Source organism: Phocoena sinus, chromosome 16 (genome assembly GCF_008692025.1).
Source record: "Phocoena sinus isolate mPhoSin1 chromosome 16, mPhoSin1.pri, whole genome shotgun sequence".
Taxonomy (NCBI): Eukaryota; Metazoa; Chordata; class Mammalia; order Artiodactyla; family Phocoenidae; genus Phocoena; species Phocoena sinus.
In genome coordinates, this window is record NC_045778.1 from 50,806,822 (window position 1) to 50,828,036 (window position 21,215).

Sequence of the window (21,215 nt, forward strand, 5' to 3'; positions counted from 1 at the left end):
GTAGGGGTGAGGAGTCAACATCTACGGAGAGAGCGGGAGGGAGGGAGCAATGCGCAGCACACATTATTAAACTGGTGAATACAGGGTGAAGGCTATATGGGCGTTCACTGTACTATCTCTACAACCTCTGTAGATTTAAAACTTTTCCAAAAAGAAGTTAAATGATATATTCATATTCTACAACCCAGTGATTTAAAGAAATAATCAGAAAACCACACACATACTCTGTCTGCACAAGGAGTTTTATCATGGATCAGAGTTTGAAAACACCCTAAATATCCCACTCTTAAGAGGACTGGATAAACAAACTACAGTATGACACCAAAAACTCAACAATAATGACAACAACAGCAAATATCACAAATTTCCCAAGAGTATCCACGTGGAACATTCTCAATATAGACTATGGAAAATGTTGTAACACTGAATATATGAGCCCATTCTACTTGCACGGGAAAAAGACTGCAAAATAACAATGCAAAAAATGTGGTTGTCCTGGAGGGGTGGGGTTACAGATGAACTTGACTCTTCTTCACACTCTCGTTCAGAATCACTTGAAGGATTCCAGATCATCTCATCACTCCAGGGGTGACAGCAAGGAGAGCTTGCATTGATTTAAGGGCCTAGCAGGCCAGGAGGCATGGGTCTGGATTGACTCCAAGAGGGAGGGAGATCCCAGTGGTGATAACTGGCCACAAGGGAGTCCAGCAGAGGGGAAACAGCAGAGGACTGGAGGAGAGGCACACAGACTCTGAGACTTGGTCTCACTCCCTCCAAAATAGGCAAAGGTTGGGAGACTAAGGTGGTATCGGTGAAAAAAGTTAAGTTTCATACACATGTAAAAGCAACTGCCCTTCTACTTTGTTCCACAGTACCTTTGTAGACTTGGTACCCATTATTACAGGAAATCCACATGGAACACTGAGAACTAGAGTTTAAAGATCTGAGTGGAGGTTTGAATCCGTGCTTCCTGCACGGTCTGGGGCAAACTGTTTAGCCTTTCTGAGCCTATTTTCACTTCTGAAAACCTGGGATGATGATGATTTTAATCATCGTCCTCCCATGTCAAAAGATTGGGTGAGAAAAGTAGCAATTCAGTACTACCAAGACGCTTTGCCACAAGAAACCATGGAGTGGTCAACGTTCAGGTTGATAAGGACAGTGAATGAACTTCATCGGATGGGCAGCACAGAACGCTAGGGATCTAGAAGCCTACTGGTCAGAGGCCCTTCCAGGGAGGGCTTAGGAGGGCAGGAACCATCCTTACAAAGGGAGATGAATATGTGGGAATCCTTGGTTTTCACCATGAACATGCTGCGACTAAGAGAAGGGGACCAGATGATTCCCCTCACACACCATGAGAGAGGCGGAAACTGCACCAAGGCCTAAAACCTGGGGTGGCTCCAGGCCTCCGGATGGGGCAGCTGCGTCCTCCCTGAGCACGAAGCTGACCATGTGCCCTGCACTACTGTCCTAGGTTGGAAACTGAAGAACCACCGGATTCCCTCTTGAAATGCTCGGTTGAACCAGCTGGTAACCACACGAGTAGAAAGATTATTTTGACAGGGAGTAAGAAGCCAGGGATCGGACAAGGTATCTGCCTAACCTGCCGCTGGAGACACGCGAGGAAGATGAGGAGAGAAATATTTTTTCTACCTTCTGAATTCTCCTCCCTGAAACTCACAGGACAAATCTTTCTGGGTTTGGGGTCAGCAAGGAGTTCAGCCTCTCACACTGAGATTCCTGTTTTACAAAAGTGATCTACTCTTAAGACTGTGAAATTGACCCATTTATTTGACTAAATCACTGTTATCCAGATTCACTTAAAAAAAAAAAAAAGAATCCACTGCTTTCTACATTGGGAACAATGAAAGCAAGAAACATCGTCAAATCAGGATGTTGAGAGGTAGGTTGAGGACTGGCCACTGAAACTGTAAAAATAATACAAATGCAAACTCCAGAGGTGGAATTCAGGCAATTTATTGCAAACAGGATTACCCCAGCACTCTACCACGTACTGGCTGTGTCACATGCTCTCTCTTCCACATCAAGCAGTGAAAAAGAAGACTTTTCAAAAAGTCACGGGTAGCTAACACCTTAGTGTGTTTCGCAACTCTCATTTACTAAGCGCCGAGTAAAGAGCAGCAGCCAGGTAGTCTGTTATTGCTCAGGGACTGCAGCTTGGACCCATGTAGCTGAATCCATAAGGATGCCTGAGTGATCCAACAGTAGCTCTAGATCCAAAGTGGAAACCAGACAACGCTAGAGTACGCTCAAGAGCAACCACAGGCTCCTGTAAGACGACACGAGATGCCGTTCAGATTCCTTCACGTGACTTTCTCATAAAAGTGACACCGTTCAATTTCACCCCCTCCCTTTTTTGTTTTAAAGAGCAAAAAGTTACCCAGTAGCACATAATTTTCCACAGAAAAGATATAAGTGGATTATTTACTTTTCCAGTGGTGGATTTATGCACTCAGGACTAGTTTTTGATCCCTCTCGTATATATCTGCAGTTTGATGAAAAGCTGCATAGTCTACAAATGCATAAAACCAGAAGGAAGTGATGATGACTCACGCACCTTCTGATGGACAAAGACAGGCTTCATACAAGGAAGCTCTTGAAGGCAGGGATAAAAAGATGGTTACAGCACCACATATGTCTGACAGTAGAAATGGAGCCCCGCTTTCGAAAGCAGCCTCCACAGTTGGGATTATCATTCTTGCCCCAAATTCAGATTATTCAGAAAAACAGCAAATGTGAAAACTTAAGATGTGAAAAGACGTGACTCTACAGAAAGAAGTCCTGGCAAATCAAGTCATAGGGAGGTGAAATGTCATTTGAAAATGCCATTCTTTACTTTGCCTGAGTTAGTGAACTACAGGGCCACTTACTGTTACTAGTGCCTGTATGTCTCCAATTTCTCTTTAAGTTTTAATAACAGTAAATATTTCAAAACAGCTGTTAAATCTACAGTAACAATTTCATCCAAAATTGTATCTCATGAAAAAAAATATTTTTTAAAAGTTCACTCCAGTCATCATCTGTGTGTTTGTATGTTTGAATTTATATATTCAAAAAGTAACTTTACACTTAAGGCAGTATTAGACTGGTAGCAAAACAGGATTCAGAGTCTCTATGGAGAGCACGCTATTGAAGAATCCAAGGCTTTCCTTTTTATACCTCCAAAAAGGTGTCTTTGCATGTGTTGCCTTTTATATTCATAATGGGGCAAATATTTTGGTTCGTATACTGACTGCAATTTCGTGGTAGTAAAAAGTTACAGGTGTTTAGAATAGATGATGTTGGAAAAGCATGTCACACACTCAGTGGGATCTGAAGTTGACCCTGTTTGTTTCTGTTAAATAAATACAGCAACGTGTTGATGGGAAAAAGTGACACTGATGGAACACTGCAAACCAACTATGAACAAGAATGTCAATATAATTCAATCAGAAAAAAACAAATCACAGTAATCCTGAGAAATTCAGTTTGGGACAAAATTGATGTAAGGTAAGTCTGTATTTCTAGCACTGTAAATAAGTAGGGTGTTCTAGAGTTTTCCAGCATTTTACTAGTTTGAATAAAAAACATGTTCAAATTCTATAAAAAGATTAAAACCATGCCTTATATAATCAGCAATTTCACTAATAAAAGAAAATTACATTGCTTTGTTCATTATCTGCCAAATGTAATGTTCTCCATTATTTACATGAAACCATTAAGTAGAAAGCGAAGTTGAGGATCCATTTTTAAAAAGGTATTATCTTTCTACATGTTTTGAAGTCTTTTCTGTCAACCTAGGAGGCTTTTAGAAAAAAGCTAACATATTTTTCTTCTGACAAGTGACTATTTTACAGAATAAGGAAGAAAGTTTCTATAGGAATATCATCCATCATTTTAAGTATTGTTATATAAGGGACATTTCTCTTAGTAATGAAAAGAAAACTTTTAAAATATTAAGAGGCATGTATTTTAAAAATATTCTACATCTGTAAGATTTTGTAATTTAATTACTTTGGATTTTTAATATTTCTACATAATGACATTTGACAACTTTTTTTTTTTTTTTCTGTTTTTCTCTCTAATAGTGAACCAGAAAATATTAAAGTGGCCAAGATTGTTTTCCTAGCCCTTGGAAGACTCAGGAATGCATCCACTTGCACTTTCCCACACGTGAGGAATCTTCAGAGTTTTGCAGCCATGAAGTTAATATGTGGTTTCACAAGGGGAAACAGTGGCAAACCACGCTTGAACTCAGTCATGTTCTGAATCACTTCAGGCTGCAAAGAAAAAAAGTTTTCTCTTAGTGTATTTAGCCTAAAAAGCAGACCGAACAGGACATAAACTTTATTTTTACATAAACACACTAGTTTCTACACTATATATTACATATTATATCTACTGACCTCTCTTCCTGGATCAGTAAGGTCAGAGGGTCTATGCAAACCTATGGTGAATGTCCCCAGTGGGACTCTGGGCCAGAGGGAAGAATCTTGGCTCTCCTCTGGGCACTCGAGGGCAGGCCCACTGAGGGCTCAGGACCGCCGCTTTGGTGGAGTGGTAGAGGCCAGTGCGCCCACCCGGCAAGAGCCTAATTACACTGCCAGCTTCCTCTTCTTGCAAGTAAATGCCAACCTTTCCAGATGATTAAAATGCACAAGAACCATGGAAAAGGCTGGGCTAAATGTGGCTGGAGATGACTCATTGCAGAGTAACACAACTGTTCAAGCTAGAGGACAAGGCGGACAAGAGCAAAGGCTGAGTCTCTGCAGCTGAAAAAGGAAAGAATGGCAACCTGGTCTTTAAGGGAGACCTAAAGTAGATGCCCAAATACCTCGTAACCTGAAATCTCTAGGTCTTATGTGTCCTGGTGAACAAGCTCCTTCTAAGTAGGAAGTCCTCTAACAGGGCAAGCTAACATGAAATTTATATTTCTTACTTGTGGCAAGGCTGGTGCTTGTGACAAATTTATATCATTTTGACATGGGAACTCTCCAACCACAGGACCTATAAAAAACAAAAGGTTTAATGCTTTGCACTTACTGATACTTGTACACAAGAGCAAACAAACAAACAAACACAAACCAGACTCAGCTCACTAAAAATCTGCACCAGGTCTCGTTCATGTACCTTTCAGATCCTTTTAGGGTGTGTGCTCCCAAGGCCTTGTTCGCTTGTCCTGCCTCCTATCCAGAGTGTCCCTAATGATGGTTCATGATGTTACTGTGCTTACATAGCCTTGGCCGCAGCTGCCTTAGTGCCCAGCTCTGACCTCACGGGACCCTGAGGCTCTGGCCACCCGGAAGGACCCAGTAAAACAACCTGGAAGGCCGGGGGAGTAAATGGTCATGGGGCAAACCGTCAAAGACAGGAGATGGGAAGGACAGATAAACTGCTCACCCTTCCCCTGCCACATGCAGTTGTTCCATACAGCTTCTTTGGAGATGCCCTACCAGCACCTGGCCTTGTTTTCTTATGGAGCTGTGGCCAGCTCGGCACTGTGTCCTCTGCTGTTGGCTTTCTCCTTCACTGCCTCATTTCCTTTTTCCCCTTATTTTTGCTTTGACAGAGGAGACCCTGTCTCCAGTTAGTTCCCCTTCTGTGCCCCTTTACTTCCTGGTGGTCTGTAAGGGCTGTGGCTATGGCATGATACAGCTATCGCGTGCCTAAAAACACACTTTTGAAAAAGCCAATACTCAATACTTACAAGAATCCATTTCTCTGGCAAGAACATGGACGGATACCTTATGTCTTCTCGGGGCATCTACTGCCAACATTTCCTGAGTGGAAAGAATAGCAAGGTCACCCTTTTGCCCCACTAAGGAACTTAAAATGAGGTGCTCTCTTAAGACCATGAAGAATCAGTTCTCACGCAGTCAGAAACAGTAAAGACGCCTCCCTTTCTTTCCCCTTACCTATAGTATTTCATTTGAACTCCACAAAAATTAGGAGGTAGGCAAGAATTATTCTTAACCCCATTTTACGATGAGAAAAGTGAGTCCAAGGAGATTAAGTGCTCAAGCTCCTACAGCTAGTAGGTACCTGGGCTGGGATTAAAAGCCTAGCCTAGTTCTCATTGGGGTGTGATGCAGGGCTGCACCTACTGATCTGCAGTGTCTGCAGAGACGACGGCCTGAGCTTAGCTAAGGGATGACCACGATGCCTGCCCCCCTAAGGAAAGAAGAAAACTAACATCTCTCGAGTGTCATCTTGTACCAGCCTCTCTCCTATGTTAGCTCACTCGATTCTCTGTAAGCTAAACACCATGATGATTCCTGTTTTAGAGACTCTGACTCTAAAACAAAGAGTCACACAGCTGGAGTCACACAGCTTGGAAGGGATGGTGCCAGAAGTGAGGTTTGCTTGTTCTCTCCATTCCACCACGTTGCTTTGAGGGACTCCCCTTAGTTACTACCAAGAAAGCCAGGAGCGGTATGTTGGCAGAAGGATCCTGTGGGGAAGTGTCTCCTCACCTTTTCCTTGATGCTGCACATGTATTTGTCTTTTCCAAAGGGAAAACACAAGTTGTGATGCAGCTTCCCCTGATGCCTCAGCCAGCAGCAATGTTTTGTAACCTCAGAGGAAGAGATCATCAGCAAAGCCAGACTGACTCACGGTTATTTACGGAACAGTTATTGCAAGCCTGGCCCTGTGCAGCTGCAGTAGAAGCCCTGCTGAGGTTGCACAGCAAGCTTGCCCACGGCTTTGCCAGCTGGCAGAACAGCCTCTTTCAGGAGCTCAGCCCAGGTCAGCCTCCAGCAACATGCAGTGCCTCATCTGAGAGCATCTTACTGGAGTAAAACGCTTGCTTCCAAAGATCTATTCTTGATCCCTTATCACCCAAACCTTCACTGCCCTCTTAACCTGTATCGGTTACAGCAGAATATCCTGTTCAATTTCCTGACCAACTTTGGATAATCTCCATTTTTCTAAAAACCAACCAACTGCAGAAATTTCTTAGAATTTCTCTATTCTAAGGAACACTAGAGTCCTAAGAGATACTTATAGGTATTCTGTGCAAAAAAAAAGAAAAAAAAGTGTCCATAGTGACAGCAGCTTAGGAAATATTTTGTTAATCAAAACAACAAATGCTGGGCTAAAGAAATCTTAACTATGGGGTTCTTAGAACTTTTCAAAAGCTAACATGCTCTGTGATTCACCAAGAATGAGAATAAAGAGTAGTCATTCCTAAACGTACATGGTCATGAAACCCTTTTTTCTAGGTAGCCCCTACCAGTATCTTGTACCATGGAACATAGCTAAGGAAAGCCTGTTCTAGATTTAGCGTAAGCTTGGTAATAAATACTCTCATTTTTTCAAGACAAGGAAGTCAGTCTTATAACTGCTATTTTCACAAATTCAATAATCAGGTACCACCTGTAACTTCAAATAAATAACAGAATTTGTGGAAGGAAAGAGAAATCTTCATTTCTTCTGGAAACATCACAGTAAGTCATATTAAGTCATCATTCTTTTTGAACACACATAACTAATAATGTCTTAAAATAAATGTCTTAGGAACCAAAAAGAGCTGAACATGAGCACTCTCTTTTGTAGGCAGTTGAGAACAAGTAGCTAACCTCACAAAGTGTAACAGTCTTAAGTAGTAAATCAACACAACTAAAACCCACTGTGTAACACCAAGGAGGAAAACATATTCCGATCTAAAACATTCTGATTAAAATATTTAAAAATCCTAAGATTGAGTATTACTAATAAAGAGATAACGATAGAGACTGTTTAATAAATGCTACTAAGTGCCAATCACTTTACATACCTCATTTCAATGAATACCCTATAATCTCTATTTTGTAAATAAGGAAGCTTAAGTAATTTGGCCAAGGTCACAGAGCTAGCTAGCTGATGATAGGGCTGAGCCCAGAGTCTGTGCTCAGAGGCCATATGTGCTCCTGCTGCTGCCCCACAGATCACTGAGTGAGGCCAGCAGCTCTGAGCAGGGCTCTGGATGGCTGAACAGCCTGGCAGCGGACACGTGTCCTGGAGCCCTGCTCTCACACCCAACTCTGCCCCTCATGGTCCTACTGCAGCTCTCTCTCCACAGACACAAAGACTACCTGGGGTTATATTTCAGAACAGAATCTTATTTTATATATTGTTTTATTTAAAAAATATGTATGTGTTGGGAGTTCCCTGGTGGTCCACTGGTTAGGACTCTGTGTTTCCACTGCAGGGATTATGTGTTTGATCCCTGGTCAGGGAGTTAAGATCCCACATGCTGCATGGTGTGGCCAAAAAATAAAAGAAAAAAAATTAAAAAAAAAAAAGTATGCACTTTTGTTACATACACACACACACATTTTTTAAAATAGATTTTATTTTCTCAAGCAGTTTGGGTTCACAGCAAAATTGAGTGGAAGGTGCACAGATTTTCCATATACCCACTGCCCCTTCACAGGCCGAGCCTCCCCCTTGTCAAAATATATATATTTTTAAAAGACTATCACTGGGACTTCCCTGGTGGTGCAGTGGTTGGGAGTCCGCCTGCCAGTGCAGGGGACACAGGTTCGAGCCCTGATCTGGGAGGATCCCACATGCCGCGGAGTGGCTAGGCCCGAGAGCCGCAGCTGCTGAGCCTGCGCTCTAGAGCCCTCGCGCTACAACTACTTAAGCCCGCAACAGGGGAAGCAGCCACCACAATGAGAGGCCCGTGCACCGCGGCAAGGAGTAGCCCCCGCTTGCCGCAGCTGGGGAGGGCCCTCATGCAGCAGCGAAGACCCAACAGAGCCAAAATTTAAAACTAAATAAATAATATTTAAAAAAAAAAGACTATCACTGCAAAAAAGCACAATTCCTCTACACAATGCAAGAGAGCCATGAGGTAAAGAAAATGGTAAATTGCCCAGCCAGCCATGTCCATAGCCAAAATGGTTCAAATCCCATTGCTGAGAAAGGAACATTCTAAATACTGTCTTTTACTGTCAAATTTTGAACCTAAAATTGCTGCTGTCTCTCTTTTCTTATTGCTAAGGTGTTACTGGCTATATGAATACTTGTTTGCACATACAGAGACCAGAAACCTTGTCGTCCTGCAGAGGATCTGGGGGGAGAGTAACTGGTAGGCAGTGCTAAATGACCCTTTTCTTCTATGAAACTATCAGCACCTCCTCCCCAGGGCTATTTCCTTTTCCTCACTCTCCCACACAGCACCAACAGTGGTGAATTCGATCTGATTAGCCTTCACTGTACAATTAATTTCACAAAATCATTCCAATGAGAACTGCAAGCACCACTCCTGTTATGGCAGTTACAACAGATCCCTGAGAAATGACCTTGAAAAGCAGATGACATCCCTCCCAGAGATGTTAGCTGAGGCAGGACCTGAGCTCCCAACGAAAAACCTGGTGTCTGATAAATCAGATATGAACCAGGAGAAGTGGCTAAGGATACTAGATAGGGTATAATTCTAAGGTACTATGGTAATTACGGAGTAGAATTTTGTTCCTTGTCCTAAAAAACAGATATAAAAGTATTTTACACAAATTAGAGGTCCCAATACATTACAAAGAATATATATAGCGCTTTAGGTACAACTCTATTGCAGCATAAATTTTTAATTTCTGCACTTAGCATGGTTACTACACATTATATGCCCACTTAAAATTTTTGCTACCCTTCTATGAATTCTGTTACAGGTGGGGAAAATTTGGATGGTGTAAACCTCTTCAAGCTGTACTGGGAAAACTTTAATGGTGGTGCCTCTCTTTTCTCTTGATGAACTGAACTTTCTCAGTGAGCTCAGGCATTTAAAGCTTACAAATCTGGGACCTCCCCGGTGGCGCAGTGGTTAAGAATCCGCCTGCCAATGCTGGGGACACAGGTTCTAGCCCTGGCCTGGGAAGATCCCACAGGCCGCAGAGCAGCTAAGTCCGTGCGCCACAACTACTGAGCCTGCACCCTAGAGCCCACGAGCCACAACTGCTGAGCCTGCGTGCCACAACTACTGGAGTCCGCGCTCTGCAACAAGAGAAGCCACTGCAATGTGAAGCCCGCGCACTGCAGTGAACAGTAGCTCCCCGCTCACCACAACTAGAGAAAGCCTGCGTGCAGCAATGAAGACCCAACACAGCCGAAAATAAATAAATAAATATAATAATTAGTATAAAAAGTCATTCTACTTTAAAAAAAAACTCACAAATCTCTAGTTTGGGATTAGCAGATATAAACTACTATATATAAAATAGACAAACAATAAGACTATATTCAATATCTTATAATAACCTATAATGGAAAAGAATATGAAAAAGAATATATATATATATATATATATATAAAATGGAATCACTTTGCTATACACCTGAAACTAACATGACATTGTAAATCAACTATACTTCAATAAACACAATTAAAAAAAACAACTCAGAAGATCTCTGAACACAGTTCAAAGGTGAGTAATCATTTATTTATTTATTTATTTATCTTTTGCCGTACGCGGGCCTCTCACTGTTGTGGCCTCTCCCATTGCAGAGCACAGGCTCTGGACGCGCAGGCTCAGCGGCCATGGCTCATGGGCCTAGCAGCTCCGTGGCATGTGGGACCTTCCCAGACCAGGGCACGAACCTGTGTCCCCTGCATCAGCAGGTGGACTCTCAACCACTGCGCCACCAGGGAAGCCCAGTAATCATTTATTTTTAAAAGGAGCCATAGTGGCAACTAAATTAGTGAAGATGATTTATAGTTGCCAGAGACTGGAAAATAATCTGATTCCCAAGTTCTATTTGTTTTCTTTGCTCTTTCTTCCCACCAAAAGCTCAGCGATGTTCTTTGTGGGCTGGGGTGAGGAACAGAGAGAAGAAACAGAAGGGTAACCTAAACAGGTGGATCTGGAAGCCAGGAAGGGCCACCACGGTCCTCGGTCCAGAGGGAGAGAAAAACAGTACTGGGTTCAATAGGGACTATCTCTTTTTCCTAACAGTAATATGTGTCAAAAATACTTAGGTCCAGGGCTTCCCTGGTGGCGCAGTGGTTGAGAGTCCGCCTGCTGATGCAGGGGACACAGGTTCATGCCCCAGTCCAGGAGGATCCCACATGCCGCGGAGAGGTTAGGCCCGTGAGCCATGGCCGCTGAGCCTGCGCGTCCGGAGCCTGTGCTCCACGACGGGAGAGGCCACAACAGTGAGAGGCCCGCGTACCACACACACACACAAAAACTACTTAGGTCCATAAAAATGCCTTCATAAATCCGGCCTGAATGGGTACAAAGCAGCAACACACAACACAGTGCATACAATATTTCCTTATCAGTCAAAATCTAAACATGCAAATTGAACCTACCTTATAGAATTTGATAATATCTTCCTTGGTAAGTGTTTTTAAATAGGCAACTTCTGTATTATCTAAAAAAGTAATCAAACAAGAATTTACAATATTTTCATTTTAAGTATCCCAGAACACTACACTAAATGACAATATACTTCACTCCAACACTCTTAAGAATCCATCTTTTTGAGTGATCATCTGCTCCTGCAAGTAGTAAGGGAATAAATTTCAAGTAAAAAGTAAGAGGATATCCTGTCTCTCTAGTTATGAGCTGTTGGGTCTTGGGCTAAGTCACTTCAAGTTTTCTGAGCCTCAGTTTCCTCATCTAGAAATTGGGGATAACAACTACTTAACTGACAATAACACAATACCAGGGGCACAGGGCAAATGCTCAATAAGTGGGAGGTATTGGGTTGGCCAAGAAGTTCACACAGGTTTTTCCGAAACATCTTACGGAAAAACGTGAACGAACTTCTCAGCCAACCTAGTACTATCAACAGTGAATCCAACTGCTAGAAAAATTACAGGTAAGGAAACACAGGCCCAAAAAATGTTACTTGGCTGAGATCTTTGGCTTGTTGGTGTCACAGTGAGAACACAACCCAACTCTTTCTGACTTCTAGTGTAGCTGAGCACACTCCATTGTTAATCTAAGAAAGGCAAAAGGAAGCTGATAAGCAGGACACTTTGGGGAGCACAGTCTCCCAAATCTAAAAGCACTGACAAATTTTGGGAGATCCCTAAAGGGAAAGGTTTGAACCCCTGTGCCTCCAGGGCAGCACCTGTCTCAAGAGAGTTCAATTTGCACATTTTCCGTTTAGAGTTATGAGAAATACCTACATATCTGTGCTCAGAGCCTCAGGGGCATACTGAATGAACACAAAAAGTGAAATCAGATTTATTATTAGTGCATTATTATGAGATACAGATAGATCCAGCTCTAGTTCAGAGAAGGAAAAAAAAAGCTAAAGTTTCTACTAGGAAATTGTTGTTACATTAAATAAAGATTCTTTAGAAGTGGTATGCCTCCACCCCCATCCCAAATCATACTGGAACATCACCTACAAAACAAATACCATGTTGTAGAATGGCATCAATGTCCTCAAATGTTTTACTTGCATGCCATGAATGTCGGGGCCCTAATTTTGCCTTACCTCTGTCAAAATTGTATTGCTGGGAGATGATCTCCCCCCAGTATTTAGCACACTCTGCAGACAGTTTCTTTGGTTTGTCTAGTCGACGAATCGCTAATGCTTGGATGTGTTTTTGGAAGGCCTCTTCTGTCATGTCCTCTATGGACTTTTCCATGGTAATTAAGAAAGCTTCCACTCTGCTTTCTAGGTAGTGAGGTGGCTTTTCCGACTGGATGATGAACCGTAAGCCCTGTATGCCATTGGCTCGGCGTGGCCCACTGAAGACAATATAGCCTGAAACGCAAACACCAGCCAGTCAGGACCTTGGCATTTGAGACATGGGTCACTCTTAATCTTTCAAAAATTATCCTGTCAGAGCAAATAAAATCGACTTTAGGGCTTTATATTATTCACCTCTGAAGAAATGAGCCATTACAATATCTTCAGTTCCTAAGGACAGGGCAGAAGAGCTCCCTGAAGAATAGTTAGAAATTTGGAGATAAAACCCTTGTTTATCTTTCAGACTCAATATTCCCAGGCTCCTCCCTGTCTGCTAGTTAATCCCCTTCAATCCATGTTAAAGTTATTCTCATCCCTATGAAATGCTGGACTCATTTTCATCCCCTAACCATTGTCCTAGCTCGGCTTCCTTTCACGTCCAAGTTCCTTGTGTGAACTTGCCTCCACTATTGCATTTCTTGCTAGATAACCCATTCCTGGACCAACTCCATTCAGACTGCAAATCTTTAGACCAAGTAACTGAAGGTCATACTTCCACTGTCACCTTGTGAGCTCATACACTACCTACCGTCTACACCTTTCCTAAACAGCGTTCGTGGCTTGCCTTCTCCAGCTGCTCTGCCCCAAACCACACCTCCCTACCTTCAGCATAGCCTTTAGAGTTTGAACACTCTTCGTAGCATTTGCCACACTGTACTACAATGATTCCTTACAGGTCTGCATCCCTGACTAGACTGTGAGCTCCATGAAGGGAAAGACCATCCATAACTTATCCACTTTTTTTTTTTTTTTTTTTTTTTGCTGTACGCGGGCCTCTCACTGTCGTGGCCTCTCCCCCTGTGGAGCACAGGCTCCACGGCCATGGCTCACGGGCCCAGCCGCTCCGCGGCATGTGGGATCTTCCCAGACCGGGGCACGAACCCGTGTCCCCTGCATCGGCAGGCGGACTCTCAACCACTGCGCCACCAGGGAAGCCCCTTATCCACTTTTGCTGTCCAGCATCTACCACTGTGGTTATTTAAAAAAAGATTGTAAAAAAATAAAAAATAAATAAATAAAAAAAATAAAAAAATAAAAAAAGATTGTTACTTGGGGACACTCGCCCAAATCCTTTTTCATTGGTTATTCAATGTACATTACTGGGGCTTGTTTCTTTCCTTAATTGATCAAAGCTGCCAGGATCTCCAAGGCTTTTAACACTGCCTAGAACTCTGCCGAAACATTTCCTCAACAGACACTTACTGAGTACCTTCTATGTGCCCCAGGCTTGGGAAACAAAGATGAATCAAAGAAAATACCTGCCCCCTCAATGAACCCAAAATTCAGTAAATCTAAGCTTCTGTGGATGGCTTGCTTCCCACCTTGTCACCCATAACAGACTTCCCCTAGCATCCCACCCAAAATGACCTTTTTATAGACTCGTATGTAATGTAAACACAGTATCATCTCCTTAAGAACTGCTCTAATGTCCATGCGATGTTCACTGCTTATCTTCTAGAAGTGGATTCCCCACAAACAGGCTTTCACAGTCTTTCTGAGTAGAGCATGCCTGAAGCATCATGCTTGGGGACTGTACATGCAGAGAATGCTCTCGAGAACAATGGCTGTTCCTCAAGGACTGAGGTGTCCTGCCATCCCCTGCTTCCCCCTCACCCAGCTGTTCCTTGGTGCGCAGGGTGTTGAAGCATGGCTCGGAGATGATCTGACAGAAGAGCTCCAGAAACATGTTCTCCGAGGTGCTCTGCATGTCTGTTTGGTAGTATATCTCGATGCCACAGTTATTGTGAACTTCATTCCTCTGCTGATAGACAAACCATCCTCCTAGGAAGTTTCAAGAAGACAGCAACATGTTCAAAAATTTATTTAGGGTTTAATAAAGTTACTGTTTTGTTTGGCTGTTATGAAGTTGTTCAGTTCGGTTGGTGTCTTTTGGCAGTTCCAAACTATTACAGTTAATTCATTAAGAATGTGAAACTCAACTTACCCAAGGGAATCCTAATACAGTGATCTGTACTTGGTAGGCCCTCTATAAATACTCACTGACTTTAAAGGGCAAAACACTTATAAAAAACCCATTTTATGACTAAGTATTGATGCTAAATGAGATCCATAGTTAATGAAATCTACAATGTAGTGTACATACTAGATTAGAACTAGCTAATATCTATAAGAACTTCAACAGAAATACTACCTATGTTTTAATAACCATACAAAACAATTTTTAAATGACTAGTTGTGCCATTATCTACTTAGCATTCTATTCCTAATATTGTTTACCAACACGCACACTGAAGGTCAATTCACAAATTTACACAAATGTGCACAATGCTCAGAGATGACTTAGCCTAACACCTTACTTTAGAGATGAGGAGACTAAGACCCTGAGAAGCGGGGTGACTTGTCCAAGGACACAAAGTTGGATGGTGGAGAGCTAAGACAAAAACTCAGATACGCTGATCAAGTACTCATCAAAGTTATAAACAGATGGCCATGCTTTATGATCTGACAACTATTTCATGAGCAGTAAATGTGACTAAGCAAATACACCGTGTTTAGTCATTGCCTGATGACCATGTGCTATGGTTGCTGAATGGCAGTTTGTTCGTTCATTCAATCATCTGTTCTTTCAGCTGTACCGAGCAGCTTGTGGGATATTAGTTTCCCAACCAGTAATCGAACCAGGGCCCTAGGCAGTGAAAGTGCAGAGTTCTAACCACTGGACCACCAGGGAATTCCCTTGAATGGCAGTTCCTGAGTCTCCCTCTCTGCCATGCTGCGGTGACTGAGGAACAAGCTAAGTGAAGTTTGAAAGTAACCATTACCAGGTCTGTAATGACTGGCCATGCAGAATAGCAGTGCTGTGCTCAAAGTGTCTTTGAGCATTCAACAGAGAGATCCTGAGGTAATGCTTTAGTAGCTACTCAAGTGAGCCAGACACAGACTCCAGCCTTAAGAAATGTATAGCCTAACGGGGGAGATGGAGATGCACTTCAATCCCAATACAAGAGAAGAAGTGCTGAGTAGGTTAAACAAGGAAAGGTTCAGAAAACCTGTGCTGGGGGTTCAGAAGAGGAAGTGATTACTTTTAGAAGAAGTTCAAAGAAAAAAATCAATGCTTCTCATCCCTGGTCTAACATACTTCCCACCATACAGTTCTGAACAATATTGAAAATAATGCTTAATGAGTTCTTAATGAGTGGTTTCAAAGGAAACCACTGTTAATGTAAAAGTAACCCAACATTGCAAACTCCAATTATTATCATCAATTCTTTATATTAATTCCTTATCAAATATGCATGCAATGAATACATGGTGTTATCTGCACCTGTGAGTCTTCTGCCAAAGACTCCTATGCACTCCTAATTCTAATTTACATTTTTTATAAATAAATTTTATTTCATGCTTCACAATCAACATTTCTTTAGTTTTGTGATTTTTTTCCTAACTCTTCTATACTCAATTACCAGTCAATTCCAGTATCATTCTCTTCAAAATAATTGCCTACCTCCAATTTTACCTCTTTGGCACTCCTACAGATAATTTTCCTGCAGAATTATCTACCTCTAGCTATAAATAGTAGAGGATCCCAGTAGATCTTTACCATAAAACTATATATTATCATCCAAGTGACTTCAACTCATCTGTAATCACACACAATATTATGTCAAAGTAGTCCATTACCAAAGATATAACATTTCCACTTACTGTCAGGGAGCTGAACTTCTCTATACCGAACCAGCTGACTTGGAAGGAGAGGTTTTGTATGAGCATGTTCAATAAGGGTGTCTTCAACCATATGCATAATTCCTAATGCAGCCTGTGGAAGAAGATAGGTCACAGCACATTACAAATCACAAACGTATCCTGATTAGATAGTAGCCCATGCAATATGAAACAACATGCTTGTGAAACAAACTAACCTAGTTTATCATAAAAGTGGATTTTTAAACCTTAAATACATTTGATCCTGTTCAAATGGATAAAAACTGAACTCATCAATTTGCAATAGAGTCAGTATGGTAGTAGTGAAGAGAAACAGAGACCCAGACAATCATCAGCACTGATCTCGATTCTGGGGAAAAGGCACAGCCAAAGCTGGAGAGGTATTGATGATGGAAAGGTGGTCCCACGTCAATGACCCACACCAGACAACTGGGGCTATAGCAAAGCAAAGGAGGTAAGCATGAGGCTTTATTCTGAATAAAACTGACCTGGGGAAGAATACTGTCTCAGCCACTTATTAGCACCTGACCTTGGCATATTGTTTTGGAGGCAATATAACAGAGTGGTAGAGAGTGTGGGCTTTTAAGACAGACTACCAAGGGAATCTGGAATGCTTTCCACGTGCTAAACACTTAAGAATATACTATTTAATTTAATCCTTATAAGTAATTTTACCGATAAGGAAATTGAGCATAGAGAGATTAAGACGTTTTCAGAAGATTACATAACTTGTAAGCAGAGGAGTCAAGGTTTGAATCCAGCCTGATTCTACACCATGTGCTCTCATCCACTACACAGTCCTGCTGTCCTACAGAGTAGGGATAATTATTCCCATTTCCGTCAATGATTGCACGAGGCAGGCAAAAACAGAGGAGACAGCTGTGAAAGTAGGTCCACAGTTAACCATGATCATTCTGCTCCCCCTATACCCTCCCCTACCTTCCTGCACAGGGCAGGGAAGCCTGAGTCAACACTAATGTGCTTATACAGCCACACTGTGCTGGTTAGTTAGTAATCTTAGACCAACTAGGGTAAAATTTTCTCTTGCACTGATGCATAAAAGATTATTGCTAAAACCTCAGTCCCGCACCTGCTTTGTTATGTTTCCATGGAGAAGGGCTTCAATGTGCAGCCGTGACAGGAGCTGAGGTATGAAGGCCTTAAGGCGAGGAAGGGTAACATCTGTAAACAAGAGTAAGAAATAGTAAGCTCTACCTATAAGGTTTTCTAAAAAAAAAACCTCTGAGATAATCTGAGATTTACAGAAGAGTTGCAAAAATATTGCAGGGAGTTCCCATACGCCCTTCACCCAGTTTTCTCTTACGTTAACATCTGTAACAACCATAGGATGATGATCAAAACTAAGAAGTTAACACTGGGACAATACTATTAACTAAAATACAGACTTTATTTGGATTTCAGGCTTTCCACTAATATCCCTTTCCTGTTCCAGGATCTAATCCACAATCCCACCTTGCATTTAGTTGTCATGTGTCCTTAGTTTCCTCCAATCTGTAACAGTTCCTTGGTCTTTCCTTGCTTTTCGTGACCTTAAGTTTTTTTTTTTTTTTTCCAGTACGTGGACCTCTCACTGTTGTGGCCTCTCCTGTTGTGGAGCACAGGCTCCGGACACGCAGGCTCAGCGGCCACGGCTCACGGGCCCAGCTGCTCCACGGCATGTGGGATCTTCCCGGACCGGGGCACGAACCCATGTCCCCTGCATCGGCAGGCGGACTCTCAAGCACTGCGCCACCAGGGAAGCTCTGACCTTAAGAGTTTTAAGCAGTACTGCTCAGTTATTTTATAGAATGCCCCTTATTTGGGCTTGTCTAGTGTTTTCTCGTGCTTAAATTGAGCTTCTGTATTCTTAGAAAGAATACCCCAGAGGTAATACGTCTTCCTCAGGGCATCACATCGGGGGCACATGATGCTGTTACGCTGTAATACTGGTGATGTAAACACTGCCCACGTGGCTATAGTGCTGTCTGCCAGCGGACTGTTTTAATCTTTTGGTTATAATTAAGTAACTCATGTAATGCTCTACAAGCAATTAGGAAAAGCCACCCCACCAATGCCTTCTTTTCCCATTATAATTTTTAAATATTTACTTTGGAGGAAATACTTTGAGACCACACAAATATTTTGTCCTTACTTAACTTTTACCCACTAATTTAGCATCCAATGGTGGATACTGCCTGTATCAATTATTATTATGGAATCCTAATAGTGCATTTTCTGTTCTTCTCATTACTTTTACATGTACTGATTTAATTCTTCAGTAAAGAAGAGTTGTCCCTTCTCCATTAGGACGCCATACTAAAAAATGCTACAATGGATGCTAAAATTAGTGAATAAAATTTAAAGAGAGACATAGGAAGGGAATTAACAAGTGCTTACTATGCATCAGGCATTTTATAGATGTTATCTTATAAAGTATAAATTATGCCTTATTATCCCCATTTTAAAGGTGAGAAAACTGAAGTTAAGAAAATTTAAGTTTCTTGTCCAAAGTCATCAAGCTAGTAAGTGGCAGAGCTGCAACTGAATCTTAGTCTAATTCCAAAATGCATACCCATCCCACTCCACTGCACTGCCCTAGAAGTCCCCTTCACTAGACCCCTCAGCCCTCTCTGCAAACTTCTATAACAATACTCAGTCTCTTTGCCTCTACAAAAAACAATCTGTTTTACATTTACGCTTTGCCACTAGACTGGAGCTCCTTGATCCAAGAAACCCCACCTAGTTGATCATTTTTTAATCTCAAGCACCTGCAGTCTGGCGCCTGGTGCATAGCAGGCAGTCAGTAAATGCGGTTGGACCACACTGAATTCTGAGGTTCTTGCTACCCTGGCACCTGGATAGCTGACAGACGTAGAGTCACAGGGGAGCCAGCCTCTCATATTGAGTTGTCTCCAGATTAAGCCATGTTGGCATTACCGGATTATTGATGAATATATATATCAAAACAGAATGATTATTAGAGCAGAAAATTTCAACCGAAAAAGTGCTGACTTTCTCTTTATAAAACACATTTTAGGAAGGCATCACACGCCTATGTGAAACTTTAGAACTAATTCTGCTTACAATTCATATACCATCTGACCCAGAATCTAACAAAGGGGGTGGGAATCCCCAAATCTCTGCTTTTGGATCATGCTGAATGCAGGTTCGGTCTCTTGAAAATGTATTTGAAATCAATTATGTGGTATTTTTTTAAAAAGGTAAAATTCCTGCTTGTTACAACCGGATGTGACTCATAATCATTTTGCAAAGAAAAGTGTATTAACTGTCCAGATTAAAAACGTATCTGTTCTAGTTAATGAATTTTATAATCTATATGCCTACTCAACCAATAAAATAATGACCTTCAATACTTTGCTCTTGATTTGTCACTAAAGTCATCAAAGGCGCAGTGATACATAATAAGAAAGAACTTGTCATAAAAGATCATTAAAGGGCTTCCCTGGTGGCGCAGTGGTTGAAAGTCCGCCTGCTGATGCAGGGGACACGGGTTTGTGCCCCAGTCCGGGAGGATCCCACATGCCGCGGAGCGGCTGGGCCCGTGAGCCATGGCCGCTGAGCCTGCAGGTCCGGAGCCTGTGCTCCGCAATGGGAGAGGCCGCAACGGTAAGAGGCCCGTGTACCGCAAAAAAACAAAAACAAAAACAACAACAAACATGCCTAAGCATTCTTTCTGTGTGATAAGACTTTCAAGCTCAGCCCTTTTTTCCTTTTCTGAAAACTTCAATATTAACAAGGTAAGTGCTTGGGTCAAAACACTGTCATCTGCAGAAATCTATTAACAGTAATAACTGACTGTTGTGGGTCCAGGTTGAAAACAGCAAATGTGGTTAAACTGCCTGAATACAAAAGCCACTTCAAAGGCCACCACTGCTTTTCTAAAAACAAAAACAAAAAAACCCCAAAAACAGTATGCCCAGCTGGCTTTAATGGAACTACAAGTTATTAGAAAGCATAAATACTAGGTAATAGGATAAAACCAAAATGATTCTAGAAAAGAATGAAGAAAGCATTACGCTATAAGTAGAAAGAGTCTCACCATCCAGGGCTTCTTTCAATTCATCTTTAGTCCAGGCCACTTCAGTCATCAGCAAGCGGAGGTAGTACATGGCATGCTGGTGAGGCTGTTCAGCTCGGAAATTGTTAAGAGATCGCATATACTAGTGAAGGGAGACGTGGGTTTGTTAATTTTATCGACCTTTTTAAAATCATTTCAAAAGGTCAGCTATAATCAAACTTCATTTTGCATAAATGATGTGTTAAATGGGATGCAGAGATATCTGCTTCATCTTCCTTTTCGAAGTTATGTAATTTAGAATGGGACTTACTCCTCTCTCCCTTTGATACTTAAACTAAAGAGCATGCTTTTTCTTTTTTCTTTCTTTTTTTTTGAAGTCTTATTTTTTTTAAGTAATTTTTTTGTTTTTTGTCCCCATAATTAAGAAATGTAAAGTTAAAGTTAAGAAATGTAAAATTCTGAGAACAGAACTTCAATTAAATTCAATTAAAATATATGTTCCTTATAACACCAGAAATAGTATCAAGAGTGAGGTGTGTACACTGAGTCTTAAAAATGATTGCGGACTTCCCTGGTGGCGCAGTGGTTAAGAATCCGCCTGCCAATGCCGGGGACACGGGTTCGAGCCCTGGTTTGGGAAGATCCCACATGCTGTGGAGCAACCATGCCCGTGCACCACAACTACTGAGCCTGCGCTCTAGAGCCCATGAGCCACAACTACTGAGCCTGTGTGCCACAACTACTGAAGCCCACGTGCCTAGAGCCCATGCTCTGCAACAAGAGAAGCTACCACAATGAGA

At 41.9% G+C, this 21,215-nt stretch overlaps 1 protein-coding gene across 5 annotated transcripts in view; it reads right to left on the reverse strand.

Moving 5' to 3' along the window:
* Nucleotides 1–223: 223 nt before the first annotated feature.
* The window catches only part of IDE (insulin degrading enzyme), a 123,919-nt gene continuing 102,927 nt past the window's right edge, over nt 224–21,215 (reverse strand). For 4 of the 5 annotated variants that reach the window (XM_032608287.1, XM_032608290.1, XM_032608289.1 and 1 more), the window contains 9 exons: nt 20,437–20,557; nt 17,467–17,558; nt 16,359–16,470; nt 14,307–14,474; nt 12,435–12,707; nt 11,296–11,357; nt 5,711–5,783; nt 4,943–5,010; nt 224–4,283 (listed from right to left, as the gene is read on the reverse strand). In XM_032608287.1, the coding sequence (XP_032464178.1) occupies nt 4,188–4,283; nt 4,943–5,010; nt 5,711–5,783; nt 11,296–11,357; nt 12,435–12,707; nt 14,307–14,474; nt 16,359–16,470; nt 17,467–17,558; nt 20,437–20,557 (1,065 nt within the window). In that variant the 3' untranslated portion in view covers nt 224–4,187. The remainder of the gene's footprint in view (nt 4,284–4,942; nt 5,011–5,710; nt 5,784–11,295; nt 11,358–12,434; nt 12,708–14,306; nt 14,475–16,358; nt 16,471–17,466; nt 17,559–20,436; nt 20,558–21,215) is intronic. The other variant, XM_032608285.1, reaches the window with a different exon arrangement.